The sequence below is a fragment of the Malaclemys terrapin genome, chromosome 10 (genome assembly GCF_027887155.1).
Source record: "Malaclemys terrapin pileata isolate rMalTer1 chromosome 10, rMalTer1.hap1, whole genome shotgun sequence".
Classification (NCBI taxonomy): domain Eukaryota; kingdom Metazoa; phylum Chordata; order Testudines; family Emydidae; genus Malaclemys; species Malaclemys terrapin.
The window spans coordinates 64,331,250-64,353,307 of record NC_071514.1 but is presented as its reverse complement, the minus strand read 5'-3'; the positions used below and the strand labels follow the sequence as shown (position 1 = coordinate 64,353,307).

General features: G+C 45.8%; 2 protein-coding genes across 2 annotated transcripts in view; one reads left to right on the top strand and one right to left on the bottom strand.

Moving 5' to 3' along the window:
• Positions 1-22,058, bottom strand: part of NUBP1 (NUBP iron-sulfur cluster assembly factor 1, cytosolic) — a 61,637-nt gene that overhangs the window by 28,933 nt on the left and 10,646 nt on the right. Inside the window, exon 2 of the mRNA XM_054042099.1 lies at positions 12,687-12,750. The gene's annotated coding sequence lies outside the window, so the exon portion shown is untranslated. The remainder of the gene's footprint in view (positions 1-12,686; positions 12,751-22,058) is intronic.
• Positions 8,448-22,058, top strand: part of TEKT5 (tektin 5) — a 50,961-nt gene continuing 37,350 nt past the window's right edge. The window contains exons 1-4 of the mRNA XM_054042097.1: positions 8,448-9,020; positions 9,611-9,694; positions 12,043-12,113; positions 17,349-17,492. Of these exons, the coding sequence (XP_053898072.1) occupies positions 8,448-9,020; positions 9,611-9,694; positions 12,043-12,113; positions 17,349-17,492 (872 nt within the window). The remainder of the gene's footprint in view (positions 9,021-9,610; positions 9,695-12,042; positions 12,114-17,348; positions 17,493-22,058) is intronic.

Sequence of the window (22,058 nt, the reverse complement as noted above, 5' to 3'; positions counted from 1 at the left end):
AGCCAAAACGGGACATATGGTCACCACCAACTTAAAAAAAAAACTTATTTGTTATCCAGTTAATCTCCTCCAAATTAGAGATTCCCCCTGAGTATCAATATCTCTTTGATGGGGCAGGATGAAACCTTCATTCTTGGTAAGACTCTCTAAGACTGGGGTGGGCAAACTTTTTGGCCTGAGGGCCACATCGGGGTATGGAAATTGTATGGTGGGTCATGAATGCTCACAAAATTGGGGGTAGGAGTGAGGGAGGGGGTGATGGCTCTGGCTGGGGGTGCGGGCTCTGGGGTGGGGCCAGAAATGAGGAGTTCAGGGTGCAGGAGGGAGCTCCGGGCTGGGGTGTGGGCAATGGGGAGGGGGTGAAGGCTCTGGGGTGAGGCTGGGGATGAAGGGTTTGGAGTGCAGGAGAGTGCTCTGGGGTTGGACCGAGGAGTTCAGAGGGTGGAAGGAGGATCAGGGCTGAAGCAGGGGGTTGGGGTACAGGGGAGGGGTGTGAGGGCTCCAGCTGGGGGTACAGGCTCTGGGTGGGGCCGGGGATGAGGGGTTTGGAGTGCAGGAGGGTGCTTCGGGCTGGGACCAATGGGTTCAGAGGGCGGGAGGGGAATCAGGGCTGTGGCAGGGGATTGGGGCATGGGGGGGGGGCTCAGGGATGCAGGCTCTGGGTGGCGCTTACCACAAGCAGCTCCCAGAAGCATGTTCCCTCTCCGTCTCTGAGGCGTGGCCAGGCGGCTCTGCACAGTACCCTGTCTGCAGGTGCCACCTCTGCAGCTCCCATTGGCCGGGAATCATGGCCAATGGGAGCTGCGGAGGCGCCACCTGTGGATGGGGCAGCACGCAGAGTCGCCTGGATGCGCCTCAGAGACAGAGTGGAGGACATGTCGGCTGCTTCCTAGGAGCTGCGTGGAGCAGGGCAAGCCCCCGACCCTGTTCCGAGGGTGGAGTGGGGCAAACCCAACTCCACTCCCCAGAGGGAGCTGAGCAGGGCTGGCTCTGGCTTTTTTGCCGCCCTAGGCAAAAAAGCCACCTGCCGCCCTCCTCCCCCCCCCTCATTCTCCCCCCCCGCGCAGCAGGGGAGGGCACCTAGCCCAGCCGCGGGCCCGCAATCCCCGACCGGCCAGAGCGCCGGGGGGAGGGTGGCAAGCCCGCCGCGGCCGCCGCTCTCCCCGGCGGCCAGAGCGCCGGGAGGAGGGTGGAGAGCCCAGCCAGGACTCTCCACTCTCCCCAGCGGCCAGAGCGCCAGGGGGAGAGTGGAGAGCCCCCGCGGCCAGAGCACTGGTGGGAGGGCGGCGAGCCCACCGTGGCTCTCCGCTCTCTCCGACCGTCCGGAGCGCTGGGGGGAGGGCGGCGAGCCCTGCCAGGGCCCCGCTCTCGGGCCGGAGCGCCCTGCCGCGCTGCCCCCCTCCAGGCGCCACCCCAAGCAGATGCTTGGTGGGCTGGTGCCTGGAGCTGGCCCTGGAGCTGAGGGCTGGGTTAAATGGTCTGATTGGCCGGATGTGGCCCATGAGCCGTAGTTCGCCCACCCTTGCTCTAAGAAATCAGAAAGTCAACAATAGGACATTGATGGAAACATTATGAACAGGCTTTTCCTCTCCTTCCTGGTCAGTTCGTTTCTGGGGCCAGGGCTGGCTTGAGGCTCAGACAGGCAATGGGGCCAAATTGAAGGTGACACTGTTGACAGAAGGCACAGCCTCCCTTTTTCAATCTCATGCTTGGGTTAGGGATCTAAGCCCAGATTCAGAGGAGAGTCTTACCTACCAGCAGTCATATGCTCAAGGGACTAATAAAGATGTGAGCACTAGTAGATGTATACATGTGTCACCTATGAATTTATGTATCAGAGGGGTAGCCATGTTAGTATGGATCTGTAAAAAGCAACAGAGAATCCTGTGGCACCTTTAAGACTAACAGATGTATTGGCGCATAAACTTTCGTGGGTGAATGCCCACTTCATCAGACGCATGAATTTAGACTCCAGTGCAGGCGCTCTTCTAAACTGGCTGTGGTTGGTAAGGGAAACCACACACCATTCTTTGCTTTGAAGTACCGCTATGGCAAGAGCTAGTCCTGCTATACATACACATTATCATTCCTCCACTTTTGACTACTTTATTTTTATATTACATTAGTATCTAGAAGAAGCTTTAGCCAATTCAGGGGCCCATGGGGTTATATATTCAGCAAACATATGGTGAACAACATTCCCTGCTTTCTCTCAGCTGTTTCTTTCTTCTGTCCTTAATGTGTTGGCTGGTTTATTTGCTTCAGCGCCACACATTATGGACAACTAGTAGCTGAAAGCCTGTGCTGTAAGAACTGTGCCAGTTGATCTAAGTAGTCCACCATCTGTGCAGTCTCCCTCATACACCCAATGCAATTGTTGCATGAAAGTTATCTGTAGAGGAAGGGTGGTGATTGGTTAAGTTGCTTCTGAGATCACAATGGTCTAGAACTCTTGGCATGGCATAAATGCAAACCTTTCTGCCACACAGGTGTAATTCATAAATGGCTGAGAACTTAAATTGGCTGAAAGAAGAACAGGAGTACTTGTGGCACCTTAGAGACTAACAAATTTATTAGAGCATAAGCTTTCGTGGACTACAGCCCACTTCTTCGGATGCATATAGAATGGAACATATAATGAGATATATATACACACATACAGAGAGCATAAACAGGTGGGAGTTGTCTTACCAACTCTGAGAGGCCAATTAATTAAGAGAAAAAAAAAAAAAAACCTTTTGAAGTGATAATCAAGCTAGCCGAGTACAGACAGTGTGATAAGAAGTGTGAGAGTACTTACAAGGGGAGATAGTCAACGTTTGTAATGGCTCAGCCATTCCCAGTCCTTATTCAAACCGGAGTTGATTGTGTCTAGTTTGCATATCAATTCTAGCTCTGTAGTCTCTCTTTGGAGTCTGTTTTTGAAGTTTTTCTGTTGTAATATAGCCACCCGCAGGTCTGTCACTGAATGACCAGACAGGTTAAAGTGTTCTCCCACTGGTTTTTGAGTATTTTGATTCCTGATGTCAGATTTGTGTCCATTAATTCTTTTGCGTAGAGACTGTCCGATGTACATGGCAGAGGGGCATTGCTGGCATGTGATCTATGCCATCATGTGCCAGCAATGCCCCTCTGCCATGTACATTGGCCAAACCGGACAGTCTCTACGCAAAAGAATTAATGGACACAAATCTGACATCAGGAATCAAAATACTCAAAAACCAGTGGGAGAACACTTTAACCTGTCTGGTCATTCAGTGACAGACCTGCGGGTGGCTATATTACAACAGAAAAACTTCAAAAACAGACTCCAAAGAGAGACTACAGAGCTAGAATTGATATGCAAACTAGACACAATCAACTCCGGTTTGAATAAGGACTGGGAATGGCTGAGCCATTACAAACGTTGACTATCTCCCCTTGTAAGTACTCTCACACTTCTTATCACACTGTCTGTACTCGGCTAGCTTGATTATCACTTCAAAAGGTTTTTTTTTTTTTTTTTTTTTCTTTTTCTCTTAATTAATTGGCCTCTCAGAGTTGGTAAGACAACTCCCACCTGTTTATGCTCTCTGTATGTGTGTATATATATCTCATTATATGTTCCATTCTATATGCATCCAAAGAAGTGGGCTGTAGTCCACGAAAGCTTATGCTCTAATAAATTTGTTAGTCTCTAAGGTGCCACAAGTACTCCTGTTCTTCTTTTTGCGGATACAGACTAACACGGCTGTTACTCTGAAACTTAAATTGGCTGGTAACAGATCACAGATCCGATTGATGATTAAATGTGGTGATATTCTGAACAAAACCAGCTCTCAACCATTTTTATAGCTGTTTCCATCGCTTCACACTGCTCAGATATTACAGGCTTCAGAGTGACAATCCTGGATTCTTATTATATGGATAGATTTTTAATCTAGCCAATTAGCCAGAAAAATGTGTGGTGTTCAATCTCTCTTAACCTATTTCCTTCCAAGTCCCTGATTTTTATACTGAGATCTGGAAATGCAATCCCAACTCTGCCTGGAGACAGTTCTTATAATACAAACAGAAACATTAACACCTCCCCCCACCCCAAATTGCAGCAGGTGAAAGAGACAGGCTGCAGCAGTGAGGACAATTTGACAATGTTACATTGTACCTTATCCAAATCAGTCACTAGCTTTTCAGTAACCTCATTTAAAACCAAAACCAACTCCTAAAATCATAGGGTTGGAGAAATTATACTGTTTTGTGCATACTGAGCCACATAAAACTTGCTCATTCATATTTTTACAGAGCAAGGTTGATTAAATGAGAAATTAAAATTCACATCAGCGTGAGAGCTCATGCCAGCGTATCTAGCCAAAGTACATCCAAAGGGAGAAGGGAAATTGCTGATCTCAACCATAGAACTCTTGACATCAGTTTTTAAATAGTTAGAAATAGTAAATATTGTCAAACATCTTGAAGGTTTTTACACAGGAAAGACCAGACTGTGCTTCCAAAATTCACACATAGGGGGCACCTTCTGCATACATATCTTCTGTTCTGTGTTTGAAATTAACAATTTGAGATTGTCAAATAACAGGCTCAGATATAATTATTTAATCAAAGATTACCAATCAGATTAGTATAGCACTATACAGAAAGAATAGATACATTACCACCCTTAGCATAAGGTAAAGAATCAGCCTCTATTTCTTCCTACTCTGTCTCAGGTAGGATGGTGGCAGTCTGTACTTCCCACTGTAACTTCTGAACCTGCTCTCTTTTACAGGGAGGTGAGACAAAAAACTTAAAATGATCCAAGACTTATTTCTAAATTACTTTACCTGCCTGACCCTTTGGGTTTTGGCAACTAGTGTTTGTAATATGTCACGTGATCAAACTTCCTACTTCACCAATCTGGATAGCACTACTGTATAGTGCTAAAAAAGTCATTTCCTCACCATGGATGTTCAAAGATTTTCAACTTTAGTTTATTTAGTTAATAACTGTAGGATACCATAATGGACTTTTCAGAGCACAGGACATATCCGTGACAATTATTGGTAATGGGGAAATAGGAATTTGAGGAAGCCATGCCTTGCATTCTATTTGGTTGTCTTTGGCAACCCCATAAACATAAATGAACTGTCAGTTCTAAGAAGATGGTGTTGGAATTTCAAGGGAAGTTTCTTCATTTAGTCCAGATGGGACTAGATGAACCATGAATGCACATCTGTAGTGAGAGATTCTGCTACTAATCTGTCATTACCACTTTTACACTGTGATTTATTTCTGAATTGTCCTGTAACATGTTACCTTTGGGAGATTATTTTGTTTACTGTGAAACTTCCTTTGCTTTCTAAATTCCTATGCTATCTTTGTGATATCTATGCATGGATTTATTTACAAATAAAACTGCTTTACCAAAGTTACTTTGAGTGAAGAAAGGTAAAGCCTTTGAATATTGGAATTGTTTGTTAGCCTACTGATGCATTCTGACCATTCAAGGGCAAGCATCCATACAGGTAAGCCTACTGAAATCAGTAGGCACTACTATGGTCAGTTGAACTACTCACATGCAGTATAGGGAATGGAAGCATAGGTCTCTAGCAGATGAGCTAAATAGGAATTGTCACTAGTTGTCATTAGCGTTTGATTTTAACTGTAAAAAAATTGTTTAAAAAGAGTCTTACTAAAGTAATCAGTGAAACGAGAAACAGTGAGTGCTACCATAATCCTGACACACTTCACCCCATTACTGTGTCTACATACAAAGCAGAGAACCCAGGAGCTAAAAGTAGTGCAACTTTTAAACTCCATTAGAGGGTGACATACTCAAAAAGTTGAGCCAGTCTACCCAATAAAGAGGTGGGGTACATATATAGATTATCTGTCATGTTATACTGGCCCACTAAATAATATTTATTACCTTTTGGCTTTGAAAAAGAAAGTTTGCTACATGAGAGATCATGTATTACTCAGTCTAGATAATAAAATGGCATTGCTATTGTTCACAGAAGTTCTGAACACATTTTTCTCCTCTCTGACTAGCAGATAATGGTTGCCTTCCAATGAATTTCATTAGGGAAGTCCCATTTTCAATATTATTCCTCCTTCACTTGAGAGTTGGCACCAGGGGGCTACTACCTCTGAATGGATCTTTACTGGCTCCCAGTGGAGCAGATTACTGTCAGACCAGTGAAAAAGTCCACAGTAATTAACTTGCATACACTGCAGTTTATTTGAGAAGGAATTACACAAGCGGTAAAGGGTTACATTAAGCACATAATTCCTATGTTAGACATTAAAGAACTATACATTAAGAGCTATACATTCCTCTTAGCGAGCCTCTCTTTCACAAACATACACAAACAGGCCCTGTGCTAGCCTCACACAGTTCCTGCTTGGCAAACAGAGAAGGTGGGTACCCATTCTAGGGGCAACTTCTTCTCTCCAGGTCTGGTCTCCTCAGCCCTCTGGTCTATCTCAGATTTCCTTGAGGCAAGGCCTTGGCTGACTGGAAATCCCTCTGGCTCACAGTCCTACTCGAGCCCACGGAGCACAGTTTTGGCTACTATGGCTAGCTTCTTCAAGCGTTAATTAAGGAATCCCCCAACAGTAATTTAATTTGCTTGATTTTTATATTCTTTTTTCCCCTCAAAGGAGTCATATGCCTTCAAATAGCATAACTCAAATTGATGTAGCTTAGATCCACTTACCGTGGGGTCCACAGTACGCGATGTCGATGGGAGACGCTCTCCTGTTGATTTCCCTTACTCTTCTCGATCTGGTGGAGTACAGGAGTCAACGGGGGAGCGATCTGCAGTCGATTTAGCAGGTCTTCACTAGACCTGCTAAATCAACTGCCGATGCATCAATCGCCACTCGTTGATCCCCCGGTAAGTGTAGACAAGCCCTCAGATACCCAACACTGGAGCCTTTTGCACTGCTGCTAGACTGAAAGGCCAATTCCACAATATGTTCATTTTACTTTAGGAATATTTTAGTTAACACTTTGGATAGAGGAAACATTTCCAGCTGGTCTGATCCTGGCAAATTGTTATACAGATAAGTTTGGAAGGATTTTACCATACGTACTCAAACCAACGAAAAATAGTTCCATTGATCGTCAAAATTTACATATAGGAAAATAAGAAAAATGCTGCTTGAGAACTTAAGAGTTTGCTTTAAGGATATTAAATGATGAATTCTGACAGCAATCTTGCCATCAATGATGCACATGAATAACTTTACACCAATGAGTAGTTGCAATGTGTTAGTTCATTGGGGGTACTCATAGGAGTGAAGTTACTTATATGCACAAGATTTTGCAGAATCAGGCCCTCTCTGCTTAAAAAGCCCAATCCAATTTCCAGTGCAGTTGATGTAGCTTCATTCCCTGGGTTTAGCATGCTAACCCAATGCTGCTGAATGTGTTCCTAACACTGCAGGGAAATTACATTAAGAAGTCATCTTTAAAAAAATACCCCAACCTCCATCCCTCCTAATTTTGAGCCCAAATTAACTGACAGTGTCTCTCTAGTTTTCCCAGACAGGAATGTGCCACAGTGTAACTAATGCTCATATACAGTATATTTCCCCAAATTGAAAATTAAACAGTTTCATATGCTGTAGATAAAAAGCAAAGATGGTCATTGTCTAGAATTGAACACTTACAATTTTGAAACCAATCTGCAGCAATTTAAGGAATATTGTTTAAGAGAGAGAAATATTATTTCTATTGAAACAAATGATTTATCTGCAAAATTCCTTGTATGGGGATGAGCCACATGGAGGTCTCAAAGCAGTGGATTTAAGAAAGTCTAAGATGTAAGACAGAGGTACAAAATATAGAGAGGAGAAATGGGAAAAATGCATTTCCAGTATGGGATTTTAGTAAATATTTGTAAATGGGAGGGAATAAGTTAAAAGGAGGCGTGAGAGAGGGCTCTCCACCTTACAAAAAGAAACCTCATGTAAATGCACAAACAGAGGCAAAGCCTGAGGTTTTTACTCAGTTTTACTTTATACACACTCAGCCAGTTTTCTAAGTCAATTGTACAGATAACTATACAGTTACTTGTCTGGGGGTGACTATGCCAAAGGCCGTGTTAAGCCTTTAAGCATGGCTGGCGTAAGCCAGATGTTCCCAGGAACCTGAGCACAGGTCTGCACTGGGAGCTTATGCAGTGAATAACAATCCTCTGCAGTCTTTCAAAGCAACCTGCTTCCTCAGTTTGTTTGTTTGCTTAATAAAGCCAACCTGAGCATGCTTAAGGGTCCTTTGTGGATGATGATGTCCTCAGCAAGCTTTATGACAACATCACTGAGTCATAGAGGATAAAACAGCACCTGCAATAAAAGCAGCACTGGCCAGGAGATACAACCATTCCTCTCTGGGCTTTGAAACTACACTGGCTGCAGTGTTTGGGTTACAAACAAAGTAAGGGTGGGTGTATGAGGTAAGGAGCAGGATGGAGTTCCTTGGAACCACTCAGACAGCCAGCTACTGTGGCCCCAAAAAGAGCTACTTATTCCCTGAGCCAGTCTCCACCAGCACTACTCAGGACAGTTACCAGTCTTACTACCTGCCAGGTTACCGCTACCTCAACTCATGGAGACCCAGCCTGTTTTACAGAGTATCAGCAGTCCCCACCAACTCAGGTGAGCAGGGGAATATGCGAATCTGTGCCCCTTTACGGCCACCCACTATACTGCCCTCAGTGCGGTCTGCTTTATATGCTCGCTACTCCCCCCGTGACTGGTACCAGGCAAACACAGTTCAATACAAAGGATCGGAGTCCTGCCGGCACTGGGCTGGCCGGCTGAATGCTGATTCTTTGCGACTGATGCAAGACAAAAACCAGCTGACCCAGCAGACACAGGACAACACTGGAAGGAGCCTAGGACAGAGACTCTCTGACATCGATTTTTGGAGGTCGGAGCTGACCTATGAGCTAGAGCGTCTGCTGACGGAGACTCGTGCCCTGGAAACAGCCAAGAGGCGGCTGGAGTGTGCTGCTGATGAGGCCCAAAGGCCACTGAAGGTGGGTCAGCTACTGTTCTCTAAACCGCTTTGGGGAACAGGCAAAGCAAATGGATGGAGTTCTAGCTTAATACTGAATATATTAGTATGTCTAAGCCTAGCTCTTATTTTTACCAAAACACAGCCCTAGAGATTGTATTTTGAAGATCTAAGGTGCAAGTTAATTCCAAACAGAAAAATTGCACTAACATGAATTTAAGTTTTGCTGTTTAGGAATGGATGTCAGCAAACACTAAAAACATCGGAAGTCTAGAGTTAGAGTTTATAAAAACTTGTAGAATATTATCTGTGAAAGTTATTTCTATCAAAGAAACTTGTATGCAAGTACAAATATAAAAATCAAAATTCAGGATCATGTCCTGCAGCTTGCCCTTAGAAAGAAAACACCAACAGAGATAAGCATAAATCATAGACATGCATCCGTTATATACAATGAACCCACCCCAAAGTATCAAGTACAATTCTATTCCATCTTTATTAGAAGGCCACCTCTTACCAATCTGTTCAATGGTCCCTTGACAAGTAAATTGAAGTTCCTTTGTATAGTGCAATACTGAATTTGATGCAAATTTTCCTCTGGTTTGCTTGCAGGTAGCCTTGGAATGCTTATATAACCGTGAGAAGCGGATGGGGATTGACCTAGTACATGATGACGTGGAAAAGAACCTCATACAGGTATGATGAGATTTGTTATTTGATAAATTAATCTGTAGAAAACAGCTAAAAATCAAAGCAGACTCTCTCTGTTGCATTCAGAATTCAGTTGCAAGACTGAAGAGAAGGGGGAAAACATATCAAGTTAAGGAACCCCTAGTAATTTTGAGAAATTAATCATGAACATGATTGTTATCTTTTGGCTATGATTGGTAAGGTGTCAGAAAGCTTTAGATACTACATCACATAAATTATGTAGTAGTGTCTCGCCATATAATTGAATACCCAGGCCAATCTACCCTGTGGGAAGTTAGTCGACAGGGAGAGACGGCGATAAACACTATGGTGGAGGGAGCTTATTTGAGTTTATGTGAATGCAGCAGGGGTCATGGAAGAGGGGAAGCTAGGGTGGAGGGATGAAAGCATATCCTTTCTTCCTCACCCCAATAGCCAGGAAAGAAAGCTTCATTCTGGTGGTTCCTCCAATCACTGCTCTGGAGCTATCTTTGGGCTTCATCTGCGTAGCCACTTGTAAGGTAGTGTACTCACCACCCTCTTGTCCCCTTGTCTCCAGCACCTTCTGCAGGCCATCTGCCTCTCACCAGGTGCTCCATAGCTTGGCCCTCCAGCCAAGTCACGAAGTTCTGCTATCTTCCAAGGTTCCAGTTTGAAAATTCACAAAACATCCCAATACAAAAGAGCCTTCAGCCCCCTCTTGGACTATTCCTCAGCCCACCTTTCAGGGTCAGGCTTCAGTCCCAACCTGGACTCAACATTCTTTCTACTCGGCTTGCATGCTTCTTCCTCAGGAGTGGCAGGGGAGCCCAGGCTCACTCTCTACTCTGGGTTTCAACTCAGGGACCCTATATTAAGCAGCTAGGTCTGCTGCTTCATACATGCTGCTGTTTTCCTGGGCCACTTCTTACCTCCAACTTCCCTTGTGCTGCTTCCCCGCAGCTTGTGCTTAACTCAGCCTCCCTTTGGTTCTCAGGCCTCTAGCTTCTCCCTAGGTCCTTACAGCTTTTCTATTCTCTGCTGAACTAACCCCTTTCCTGCCCTTTAGGGGATGACTCACACTCTGTGGATTTCTCTCTACACAAGATTGCTTTCTCTCTTGTAGCTACCCACCTGACTGTAAGGCCCAGGAATCTAATGATCCTATCCTAGCTCTGGCCCCCTTCCTGGCCCTCCAATCAATCAGTCACAGGTTTTCTACTTGGCACTTAGTCCCATCAGGCCCCCTTACACTCCTTGCTTGACTAACTGACTCATCTGGAACAAAAACTAGCTGCTCCTGAGGGTATGTCTACATAAACCATAGAGTGTATGATTGCAGCATGTGTAGACCCATGTGAGCTAGCTTCAGTCTAGGTAAGCTTATGCATTAATAGCAGTGAAGCCACAGCAACATGGGCTTCAGTATGGTGTACAAACCTTCTTGGGGTGCTGGTAATTACTCAGGTGGCTTGGCCCTGCTGAAGCCCATACTGCTATGGCTTCATTGTATCAGTACATGAGATAGCTAGATTAAAGCTAGCCGGGGTATGTCTACCGAGGCTGCAATTACGCTCCCTGATTTCAGTGCAGACATATCTTTAGTGGATGGTGGGCAGCGTCAGAGCTGGAGTTCGGGGTAAAAAAAAAATCACCTTATTGGGAAGGGTGCCTAAGAAAGTACTGGAATTGCTTTTAGAGCATTTGGAGGCATGTTTCAATCGGAGGAAGAGTGAATTACCTGATTAATTAAGCTTTTTGGAGCAGGGACAGTCGTTTTGTCCTGTTTGTACAGTACCTACCACAAGAGGATCCTGGTCTGTGACTAGGATTCCTAGGCGCTTCAGTAATACTACTACTACAGTCACGTGCTCTTTTAAATTCAAACTGGCCCCATATATATTTTCCTGTTGGTAGCCTTTGGACCTAAAGAAACCAGTCTTAGGCAAATGAATACAACTGTCATTTTGTTCAAAGTCTATGCCAGTGTGCGATCACTTTAAGACAGAAGAAGGTCTACTAAGAGGTGCTCTTGATGTTTTAGCATCTGTGAACATGAACATGTGTGTTCTGAGAGACTCACATTGCCTCTAAGTTTCTAGGCTTGTCATGGCAGAGGTTTGGGGCAGAGTTAAAGTTGTTCAGGTGGCTGACTGTGCATTTTCTTATTTTCCTATCATTTTTTATATTTTTTTAAACTGGGGACCTTGAGTTTGAATTTCCAGCTTTGCAACATTTATGATTTTTACACCCTTAAGTCCAGGTTTAGACGATCAGATGTGTATGTAATCTGCAGAATAGTTCAGTTTATTTTATATACACTGAAGTAAATTAATGTAATCACAGTATTACCAGTTGGACATTTTTCATTATAGGAGGTTGACTTGTTCAAGTCTTGTCAAGAAAGAATGAGAAAACTTGCAGAAAGAATTGATCAACAGTTGGGGTAAGTGTTTGCTTTTAAACCCCATTTAAAAGAAAGGGGAACTGAATCCAGTTTCCTTGGGAAATGTAAATTATTCTAGAATAAATAATATCTGATTTGATAAGTCTGATTACATTCACTTCCTTCAACTACTCAATAATGATATGGACAAAAAGATTCATGTTTCTATTCTCTCCCTGCTAGGTGCAAAACTGCCATTAGTATAACTGGAAGCAGTCACACATCAAAGGGAGATTATACATGATGGTTAGGCCACATGGGAAAGACATATATAAATAGATTTTATAATTACTATTCTTGTCAATGGTACAGTTATATGAGTCAAGTTGAGGTGCATTTCTGACACTCATTATTGCAACACCTAAAATATTTTTGTATTTAATACTGATCAAATAAAAGCCAAGTTTATATTTTGGCGGCATGAATTCTACTCACTTCTATTGGCTGTGATTTCTAAGTTAACTTTTATACAGTTTTATGACCAAATATGGAAGACACAGATTATAATGTTTCAATTGAAAAGTATTGACAGAAGATATATTGCTGAGTTTAAATGCCAAGGTACTAGCAAACCTCTTACTACTGAGAAAAATAGGGTCTTGATCTTTCCCACTGAAGTCAAAGGGCCGGGTGTCCTCTGCTGTGGAAGAAGCAAAAGGAAGAGAAGTTATTACAAAAGTTCCATGTAGCTAAGAGAGCAAAAACGGAGTCACATATCCCCTCCTTGTGGGCAGGATGAGCAGTAACACTGGAGAGGCAGGGTGTGGCTTTCTACCCACCCAAAACTTGACTAGCTTTAGGTCAATCTGACTCCAAAATCTGCAGGGTTGGGAGATCTGAACACTGTACTACTTGTACATATGCATCTGAAGAAGTGGGCAGTAGACCACGAAAGCTTATGCTCTAATAAATTTGTTAGTCTCTAAGGTGCCACAAGTACTCCTGTTCTTTGTACTACTTGTCTTTCCATTCTGCCTCCCACCCATAGCAACATAGCTGGCTCAGGTGTTCCCATTGCAAGTTTCCTACCTTTTCCTCTCCAAGACAGGAGGATAGAAACTTCAAAAGCTAGTTTGTCACGCCAGCTACAGGACTTCGCTACAGATGCATAATGCATAAAACAGCCAATCTTTATCTCTATCCCTTCTGGCCATCCACCCACCACCAAAATGATGATTATTTTTAAATGTGTTGAGCTGTCCAGATGGAAATACCAGAGGTTAAGTGGTGGGGCAGGGACAGTCCCTCATGGATCAGTAAGTGGTTAAAAGACAGTAAACAAAGGGTAGGAATAAATGGTCAGTTTAACAGTGGAGATAGGTAAATAGCAGGGTCCCTCAATGATCTGTACTTGACCCTTGCTGTTCAACATACTCATAAATGATCTGGAAAAAAATGGTGAATAGTGAGGTGGCAAAGTTTGCAGATGATACAAAATGACTCAAGATGGATAAGTCCAAGCAGATGGCGAAGAGTTACAAAAGAATCTCAAAAAACTGGGTGACTGGACAACAAAATGGCAGATGAAATTCAATGTTGATAAATGCAGAATAATGCACATTGGAAAACATCCTAATTATATATATACACAAAATGATGAGGTCTAAATTAGTTGTTACCACTCAAGAAAGAGATCTTGGTGTGGTTGTGGATAGTTCTCTGAAAACATCCACTCAATGTGCAGCAGCAGACAAAAAAGCTAGCAGAATGTTAGGAACCATTAGGAAAGGGATAGATAATAAGACAGAAAATATCATAATGCCACTGTATAAAGCCAGGGTAAACCCATACCTTGAATATTGTGTGCAGTCCTGGTCACATCATCTCAAAAAAATATTGTGGCAGAGCACTGGCTTTGCCTGGGGGGTGGAGAGGGTGGGGTGTGTGTCCTACGCTTCTAGGCGGTTAGGGTTTACATCAGAGGTTTGCTGTGACCCTCAGTGTAGCCTCTCTCCCCTCCTAGAGGCAAGGGTTACAGCTTACTGAGTCACCTTCATCATCGGCCAGTCAACAGGTTTGGTGTAAGAACCCTCTTTAGTCCCTGTTTTCCTTCTCAGGGAGCGTTTGTGTGTGTAGGGAGAGTTTGGGGGGAACCCGAGCTTCCAGCCCAGGGACCGTAATTGGCAGCAGAAACAGATAGTTTTCCTATACTACCGGAGCTACGGCACTTCCCTGGGCTACTTCCCCAAACGGACCCTCCTAGGTACCTGACCACACATGTTCTCCAGGGTCTTTTACTGCACACTTTCTTTCTCCCAGTCTTCCCACAGCACACCTTCTTACTCCCAGCTCCTACCAGTTGGCCTCTGTCAAGAGGATTCCTTTTAAACTAGTCCCAGCCAGTTCTAAATGGTCTTCAGGTGATCGGATTAGCCTGCTTCCTTTGATTGCTTCTAATTAGTTCTTAATTGGTTACAGGTGTCTCATGGAGTCTGCCTGACTTAATTGTTTCTAGCACCTTCTTGACTGCTCTGGGGCAGCGCCTGCCCTGGTCACTCAGGGAACAGAAAACTATGCATCCAGCGTCCAGTGTGTTTTCCTTCTACCAGACTCCTGCACCCAACCGGTCAGGGTCTGTCATATATCCCTTCCCCCTGCTCAACAACAAGAGGTTGGGCAGCTTGGGACGCCATACAGAGCACACGTGACAAACCATCGGCATTGCAATGGTGGCTCCCTGCTCTATGTTGCACGTGAAACTGGAAAAGTTGGAGACACAAGAACCACCTGGTTACCCTGGAGTTCTTCTCCTTGTTTCGCTGCATCTATTGAAGAGGGGCATGGTCAGTTACAAGGACAAATCTATGCCCGAGCAGGTAGTAATGTAACGCTTCCATGGCAATCCGCTCAAACGGAACTTTGATGATCAGCAGGGGTACCAGAGGGACTCTTAGATGTAGATGAGGGCTGTGCAATTGATATTTGGGACAGGAGGTGGACATTCTCATGTATCCCCCAGCCAGAAGAACCTGGGCAAGATTTGCACCTGGGTTTTCTCCGCCCTCACATGTCCTCCAAAAAGGTGACTGTGGGCAAGGTTTAATATTGCCCTCTGGTGTTTCCAGGGTATTAGGAGCTGGTGTACCTCTTGCTCCTGCAGGCACACAACCAGGTACAGGAGGTCCTTCTTGATTATGAAGTACAGCCTGGGCACTCGAGTTTTTCCCCGCTATGGGTACCCCATCTATCTCAGCCACCTCCTTCCTGGTGCTCTCATACCTTGAATCCTCCACCTGGTCCCATCTGAAAGTCGCCCTCCTGGGACTTATCAACTGGAACTCTGAGGGATCTTCTTCTACCTTCTTGGCTGGCTCTGTGGGGGCGGGGTGTGTGTGTGTCGGAACCAGTTTCTGAACCTTCCTGCATCTCGGGGTCCTTCCTTGTAGTAGCCTGTGTCTGCCCGCCTACACAGGCAGCCCTTTGTCCTTATAGCAGGATTCAGGTACCCAACACCTAGGCAACCCTTCTTTCCCTTTTGGTCTTCCGGCCTCCCTCGGGGGTGGGGAATAGTTCCTGGGATACTTCCATGAACACTGGGGGAGAACATTCTGCTGTTGAGGCCTCCCTCAGTTTGGGGAGCTCCTCTTCCTCCCACCCTTCCAGTGGGAGCAAGTTTCCAAACCCGTGAAAATCTCTTCCGATAAGCATGGGACAAGGAGGTGTGGGACCACCCCTACTTTCACCTGAGTGACATTTCCCTGAACTTCTAGTATGATGGGGTAATAGCTAACAGTCCTATGGACACATGTTATCCCTGTACATTCAGCCTGTATTAACAGGCTGCACTTTACTAGTTTACTGAGATCAGGGTAATAGCCCTCCTGGAATCTACAAGCGCCATGGCTTCTACCCCATCCACTTTTACTGGCCTTGTATATTTGTGTGGGGTGACTGTGACCCCCACAAGGTTGAGCAGGGAGCATGGGCCACTCCAGTCCCCAAGATTACACAGCATGGGCTCTTCGAGGTTAGGGCACTTGGCCGCTATGTGACCCAGCTTCCCACACCCATAACACCTATAATTACTTCTCCTGGGTTAGGAGGTTTAGCCTTGAGGTTTCCCCCGCCCAATCCATTCCCATACTCCTGGATTCCCGTCTGGTCTTCGGCCTCCCTCTTCTTCCACGTAAGGATCCCCGGGTGTCTGGTCACCTGAACCCCAGGTGTTGGCATTGGTCGCCTGCCTCGTATGGGGCCTTCCCTAGGTAGATGGGTCAATTCCTTGGCTGTCAATTGTCTCTCTACCAGCACGATTGTTTTGTCATAGGTGGATGGGTTGTGCTGGCCTACGCACGCACGCAGGTCTGGCGGTCGTCTCTGCATAAATTGGTCTATGACCAACGTCTCCAAAATTTTCTCCGAGCTGCATGCCTAAGCCCATAACCACTTCCGAGCAAGGTGCATCAGATCGAACACCTGAGACCTTGGGGGCTTGCTCTCCTGATACTTCCAATCATGGAAATTCTGGGTCCATACAGCTGCTGTCACCCCTGACTGTTCATCTTAGAAAAGAGATGAATAAAGGGGGATATGATAGAGGTCTATAAAATCATGAATGGTGTGGAGAAAGTGAATAAGGAAGTGTTATTTACCCCTTCACATAACCCAGCAACCCAGGGTCACACAATGAAAATAATAGGCAGCAGATTTAAAACAAACATAAGGAAGTACTACACACAATGCACAGTCAACCTCTGGAACTCATTGCTAGGGGACATTATGAAGGTCAAAGGTATAACTGGGTTCAAAGAAGTAAGTTCATGAAGGAAAGGTCCATCAGTGGCTATTAGCCAAGCTGGTCAGGGATGCAACCCTGTGTTCTTTCTGGGTGTCCCTAAGCCTCTGACTTCCAGGAGCTGAGACTCAATGACAGGGGATGGATCACTTGATAATTGTCCTGTTCTGTTCATTCCCTCTGAAGCACCTGGCATTGGCCACTGTTGAAAGACAGATACTGGGCTAGACTGACCATTGGTCTGATCCAGTATGGCCTTTCTTATGTTTTTATGGGGGAGATAATATGCCATAGCTACCACTCCCCTAAACATGCTCTCTAACCCAATTGTCAGTGCAATAAGCTCATGCTGTCCATGCCACCCAGCAGAGGCCAGGTGGGCGGAAGTCAGGCTATACAGGACTGAAATGAAAGGAACCAATTAATCTGTAAGCAATGCCAAAGTAAATGTGCTGATTAAAGATGGATTATATTTTAATGTAAGAACTTGCTCTTTGCAGTATCAACAGAGATGCACAGCACGCGCTAGAGAGAGATCTTTCTGACAAAAACTCAGCGCATTTTATTGATGAGAAGTGTTATAATCTGAGGAACACATCGGACAGCATCAGCTTCTATCATGGAGTGGAAAAAATAGATGGAACGTAAGTATGAATAGTTATTGTACTCTCTATCCCTGATATGACACCATCACATATCTGTGGGGCAGATTCCTGTGCATGCTTTATAGATTCATAGATTCTAGGACTGGAAGGGACCTCGAGAGGTCATCGAGTCCAGTCCCCTGCCCGCATGCCTTAATGTGCATCAGGGTCTCTCTGCTTCTTTTAGAAATGATAGAGAAAGAGAAAGAAAAAGAAGTGGCCTTTTCCGAAGAAGTGGGCTGTAGTCCACGAAAGCTTATGCTCTAATAAATTTGTTAGTCTCTAAGGTGCCACAAGTACTCCTGTTCTTCTTTTTGCGGATACAGACTAACACGGCTGTTACTCTGATTCCTTAAGATTGCACATTTTGCCCTGGAGACCCTCCATTATCCTCAGTTACTCCTTGCTTTTTATTTATTCCTTCAGACGCTTCAGGGAATGTCTACATTACAGCAAAATACAGACAACTGGCCTGTGTCAGCTGACTCAGGCTCACGGGGCTCAGGCTGCAGTACAATTAAATTACAGTGTAGACGTTTGGACTCGAACTGGTGCCCGGGCTCTGGGACCCCGCAAGGGGGGAGAGTCTGCACTGTAGCACTTCAGTGTAGACGCCACCTAGACCGATGGGAGGGTTTCCCCATTGGTGTAGTTAATCCATCTCCCTGAGAAATGGTAGCTAGGTCAATGGAAGAATTCTTCTGTCGACCTAGCTCTGTCTACACGGGGGATGAGGTCAGCTTACCCACTCCACTTAGGGGTGTGGATTTTTTACACCCCTGAGTGACGTCGCTGGGTCGACCTAACTTTGTAGTGTTGACCACACCTATGACTGGATCTAGGTCCCTCTGGAGCTTATCAACACCCTTCATTCATCTGGCAGGGGGGAGATTAAATATTTACCGATAATAGGCCACACCACCAGGTTTTGCTGGCAAGGCCCCTTTGAAAGCATAGGTGGCCCAATGTGGAGCTGAATCCCTTTTACCTTCAACCCTGTCTCCACATATTTGAAACTCTTTGTTTCTTTTTAAAGAACATGATTTGAACAAGTAATTGTCATGAAAGTCCGGTCAATATTATTCTTGGAGACGTGTGGGAAGTTGGTCATCTCTGCTGCCTGTACATAACTTAGCCGGTAGTGAGCTTTATCTTCCAGCTAGAATGGTCCTTTAAAGCCGTGGGAACCTTCACAGGGATTCATGTAGATTTTCCACCACTGTTTGATTCATAAATATTTGCACCCTTCAATTAAAAAAAACAAAACAAAAATCAAAGTAAAATTTCGCTGTAATTGCAAAGTGTGATATGATTTGTGTCAAAACCATGCAAACACACACCAAGCTTTGTACTACACGTTTCCATAAAATAGCCCAGGGTTACTTGAGAATTAGGTCTCTGGGCTTGTCAAAATTTTTTAAACCTTTCCATTAAATTGGTAACATTGAGAAAGTTCGGCATAGCTCTACCTTTACTGTCTGGATTTAGATTTTCAAAAGCTAATAAAAAAACAAACAAACCCTGGCACTAGTCAGTTAATGAGAAAACTACTGATGACTGACGAGAATCTGTCCTGAGGGTAGCCTTAGATATAATTGAGAGACCTACATCTGGCTTAAACATGACAGGAATAAAATAACTTCATGCAACAGAGGGCAGTGTTTGTTGTGCTAAAGGCATGTTAGCTGCCTGGTAGAGATCAATTTGTAATGCAGCTTTACTTGTGGTTCTGAGTCTACTTCATACATACGAATGATAGGTAGCACTACCTGCTGATGTCTGCTCCTGGAGGAAGAAACAAGGTGGGTGAGATAATATCTTGCACTGGACCAACTTCTGTTGGAGAGAGAGTCTATTTATTTAAATAATGCTTTTTATAAGGGATCACACTTACTACTGAAATGCAGGCATCTCTGGGGTGGAACTTGACAATCATTCCACTGGCTCTAGCATCACGACACATGTTGGGAATTGGAAGTGAATAAGAATATTCTAGCTAACTGAGGTAAAAACAGTCCAATGGGTAAGTTTTATACTCTTGTTACCATATAGCCATTTCCCTCTTATGCCCCCATGTTATCCACAGCAATGCCATTTTCCATTAACGTGATTGAAAAAGCATATCTGTTCCATTCAGGACATAGCAGGTGTGTTCTACCTGGACCATTCAGCACAGTCCACCAGATAAATTACAGGCTGGGAAAATAGTGTTATGAACCAATTAAGATATTCAGTCAAGAATGAGACCTTCTAGGAAAGTTTGTTTTTATGATAATTCCATCAGAGCACAAAAGAGGAGAAAGTGCACAGAGATGATCCAGACCGGTAGCTGCAGGCAGGGTTGGCTCAAACGAGCACGGTATTTAACCTATAAACTCATGCATCTTGCATGCTGATTTATGCACGATACTGTGGTGTGTCATGCACGATACTGTGGTGACAGAAGCTTTTCAGGACAACTGCCTAAATAAAAGTGTGGCATTTGGGTGGTTTAGTTTTCAGTGACAAGAGCTGCCAGTTCCCCTGGCTTTGTAAATTTATTATTTCAGATCTGAGAGAGAGAAACCACAAGGAAAACCATAAAATATCCATTGAGAAAACAAAAATTGACAGGATTATCTTTTCCCCGCCCCTTCAGCTGTGAACATTTAGCCCTAGTTTTCAGCTAAAATATTAAAGAAAAAATATGACTGGAACTCTAGCAATAGTGAACAGATCTTTAAGGGGTTAGATTCAAACATGTCGTTAGAGGGAAGCTTGGGGTAGAGGAAGGTAGATCTGAACTCAAACAGAAGCTTGACTTGGCACTTCAGTTTAGTCATGAAGATCTTTGTTCATTTTTGTTTTGATGGAGACAAGATCAAGTAGGCTCCACAGTGCATTACATAAATGGATTAAACGAATTCAAAGGAAGGCAGTGGTGTAGTTCCCCTTTGTAGGGTGTGTCCTTTGTAATGCTGCCACATCCAGGCTAGCTTTCCGTGTTTATCTTTCCATAATAGCCTTTAACATTTGCAAGTGCACTCTTAGTAGTTAGCAGGATGAGTTGTAACTGTGCAGCCATGTTAGCTCTGCAACTTTCCAGCTTTTTGCCTTGTTGGTGACTTATTTTCCTTGTTGGATTTTCTTTAATTAAGCTAACTGTGGTTTTCCACAAGAGGATCTAGCTGCATCATTCCAATCACCCTGTAACTTAACAATTTTCATTTGAATCATCGTCATATTTCAGGAGAATAGGGTTACCATATTCTGTGCCTCCAAATGGAGGACACTCCACGGCCCCCCCCGGCCCCGCCCCCAGCCCCGCCCATACCCCCGCCCCAACCCCGCCCCCTCCCCAAAGTCTCCGCCCCCTCCCCTGCTTCCCGCGAACATTTAATTCGCGGGAAGCCTGAAGCAGGTAAGGGGGATGTGGGGGGGAGGAGGCGCGGCCCAGGCTGGCCCCCCGGCGGCTCCAGCCTGGGTCGGCTCGGGCCCTGGGGTGCCGGCCCCGGCCCACCACCCCCGGCCCGCCCAGCACTGCCGGCCCCCGGCGGCCCGGCGCACCCCCCAGCTCCCCGGCTCCCCGCGGGCCCGGCTCCCCGGCTGACCGGGCTCCCCACGGGCCCGGCTCCCCGCCGGCCCGGCTGACCGGCTCCCCGCGGGCCCGCCGGCTGATCGGCTCCCCGCGGGCCCGCCGGCTGATCGGCTGACCGGCTCCCCGCCGGCCCGGCTCCCCGCCGGCCCGGCTGATCGGCTCCCCGCGGGCCCGCCGGCCCGGCTGACCGGCTCCCCGCCGGCCCGGCTCCCCGCGGGCTCGGCTGATCGGCTCCCCGCCGGCGCGGCTCCTCGCGGGCTCGGCTCCCCACGGGCCCGGCTGACCGGCTCCCCGCGGGCCCGGCTCCCCGCCGGCCCGGCTGACTGGCTCCCGGCCCGGCACCGCGCCCCCGGCTCTCCCTCCGGCCCCGCGCCCGGCCCGGCACTGTGACCCTGGTTCCCGGCCCGGCACCGTGCCCCCGGCCCCGCACCGCCGGCCCGGCCGAGCACCACCGAGCCCTCCCGATTTTCCCGGACATGCCCGGCTTTTGGGGATTTCCCCCCAGACGGGGATTTGAGCCCCCAAAAGCCGGACATGTCCGGGAAAATCCGGACGTATGGTAACCCTACAGGAGAAGTCAGAGGAAGGAGTTGCAACTAATCCCCTTGCTGAGAAGCTAATGCTGAAAACACATGAGATCAGAAAAGTAATGATGTGGGAGAGAGAACTGGTTGACATGGCTCCTAACACACATTTACAATGGGGGTAGAGGGAGGTCACAATCCAAATGAAGGGGAGAGCCTGTTGAAAATCCACATCTGCAGGGTATAGGAGGTTTGGATACTGAAAGTCAACCTACAATCTTGTTCTGACTTCTCCCTCACACACCTATGATTTTTGTTGGGAAGCCATGCCAGTATCTAGGCACATCATCTGCACACAACCTCCCACCAATTTTAAATACATATGTTTGCAGCTATATCTGGTCAGAGAAACTCAGCTGGAACTGTATTCTGTTGGATTATGCAGCTCTAATGACATACAAACAC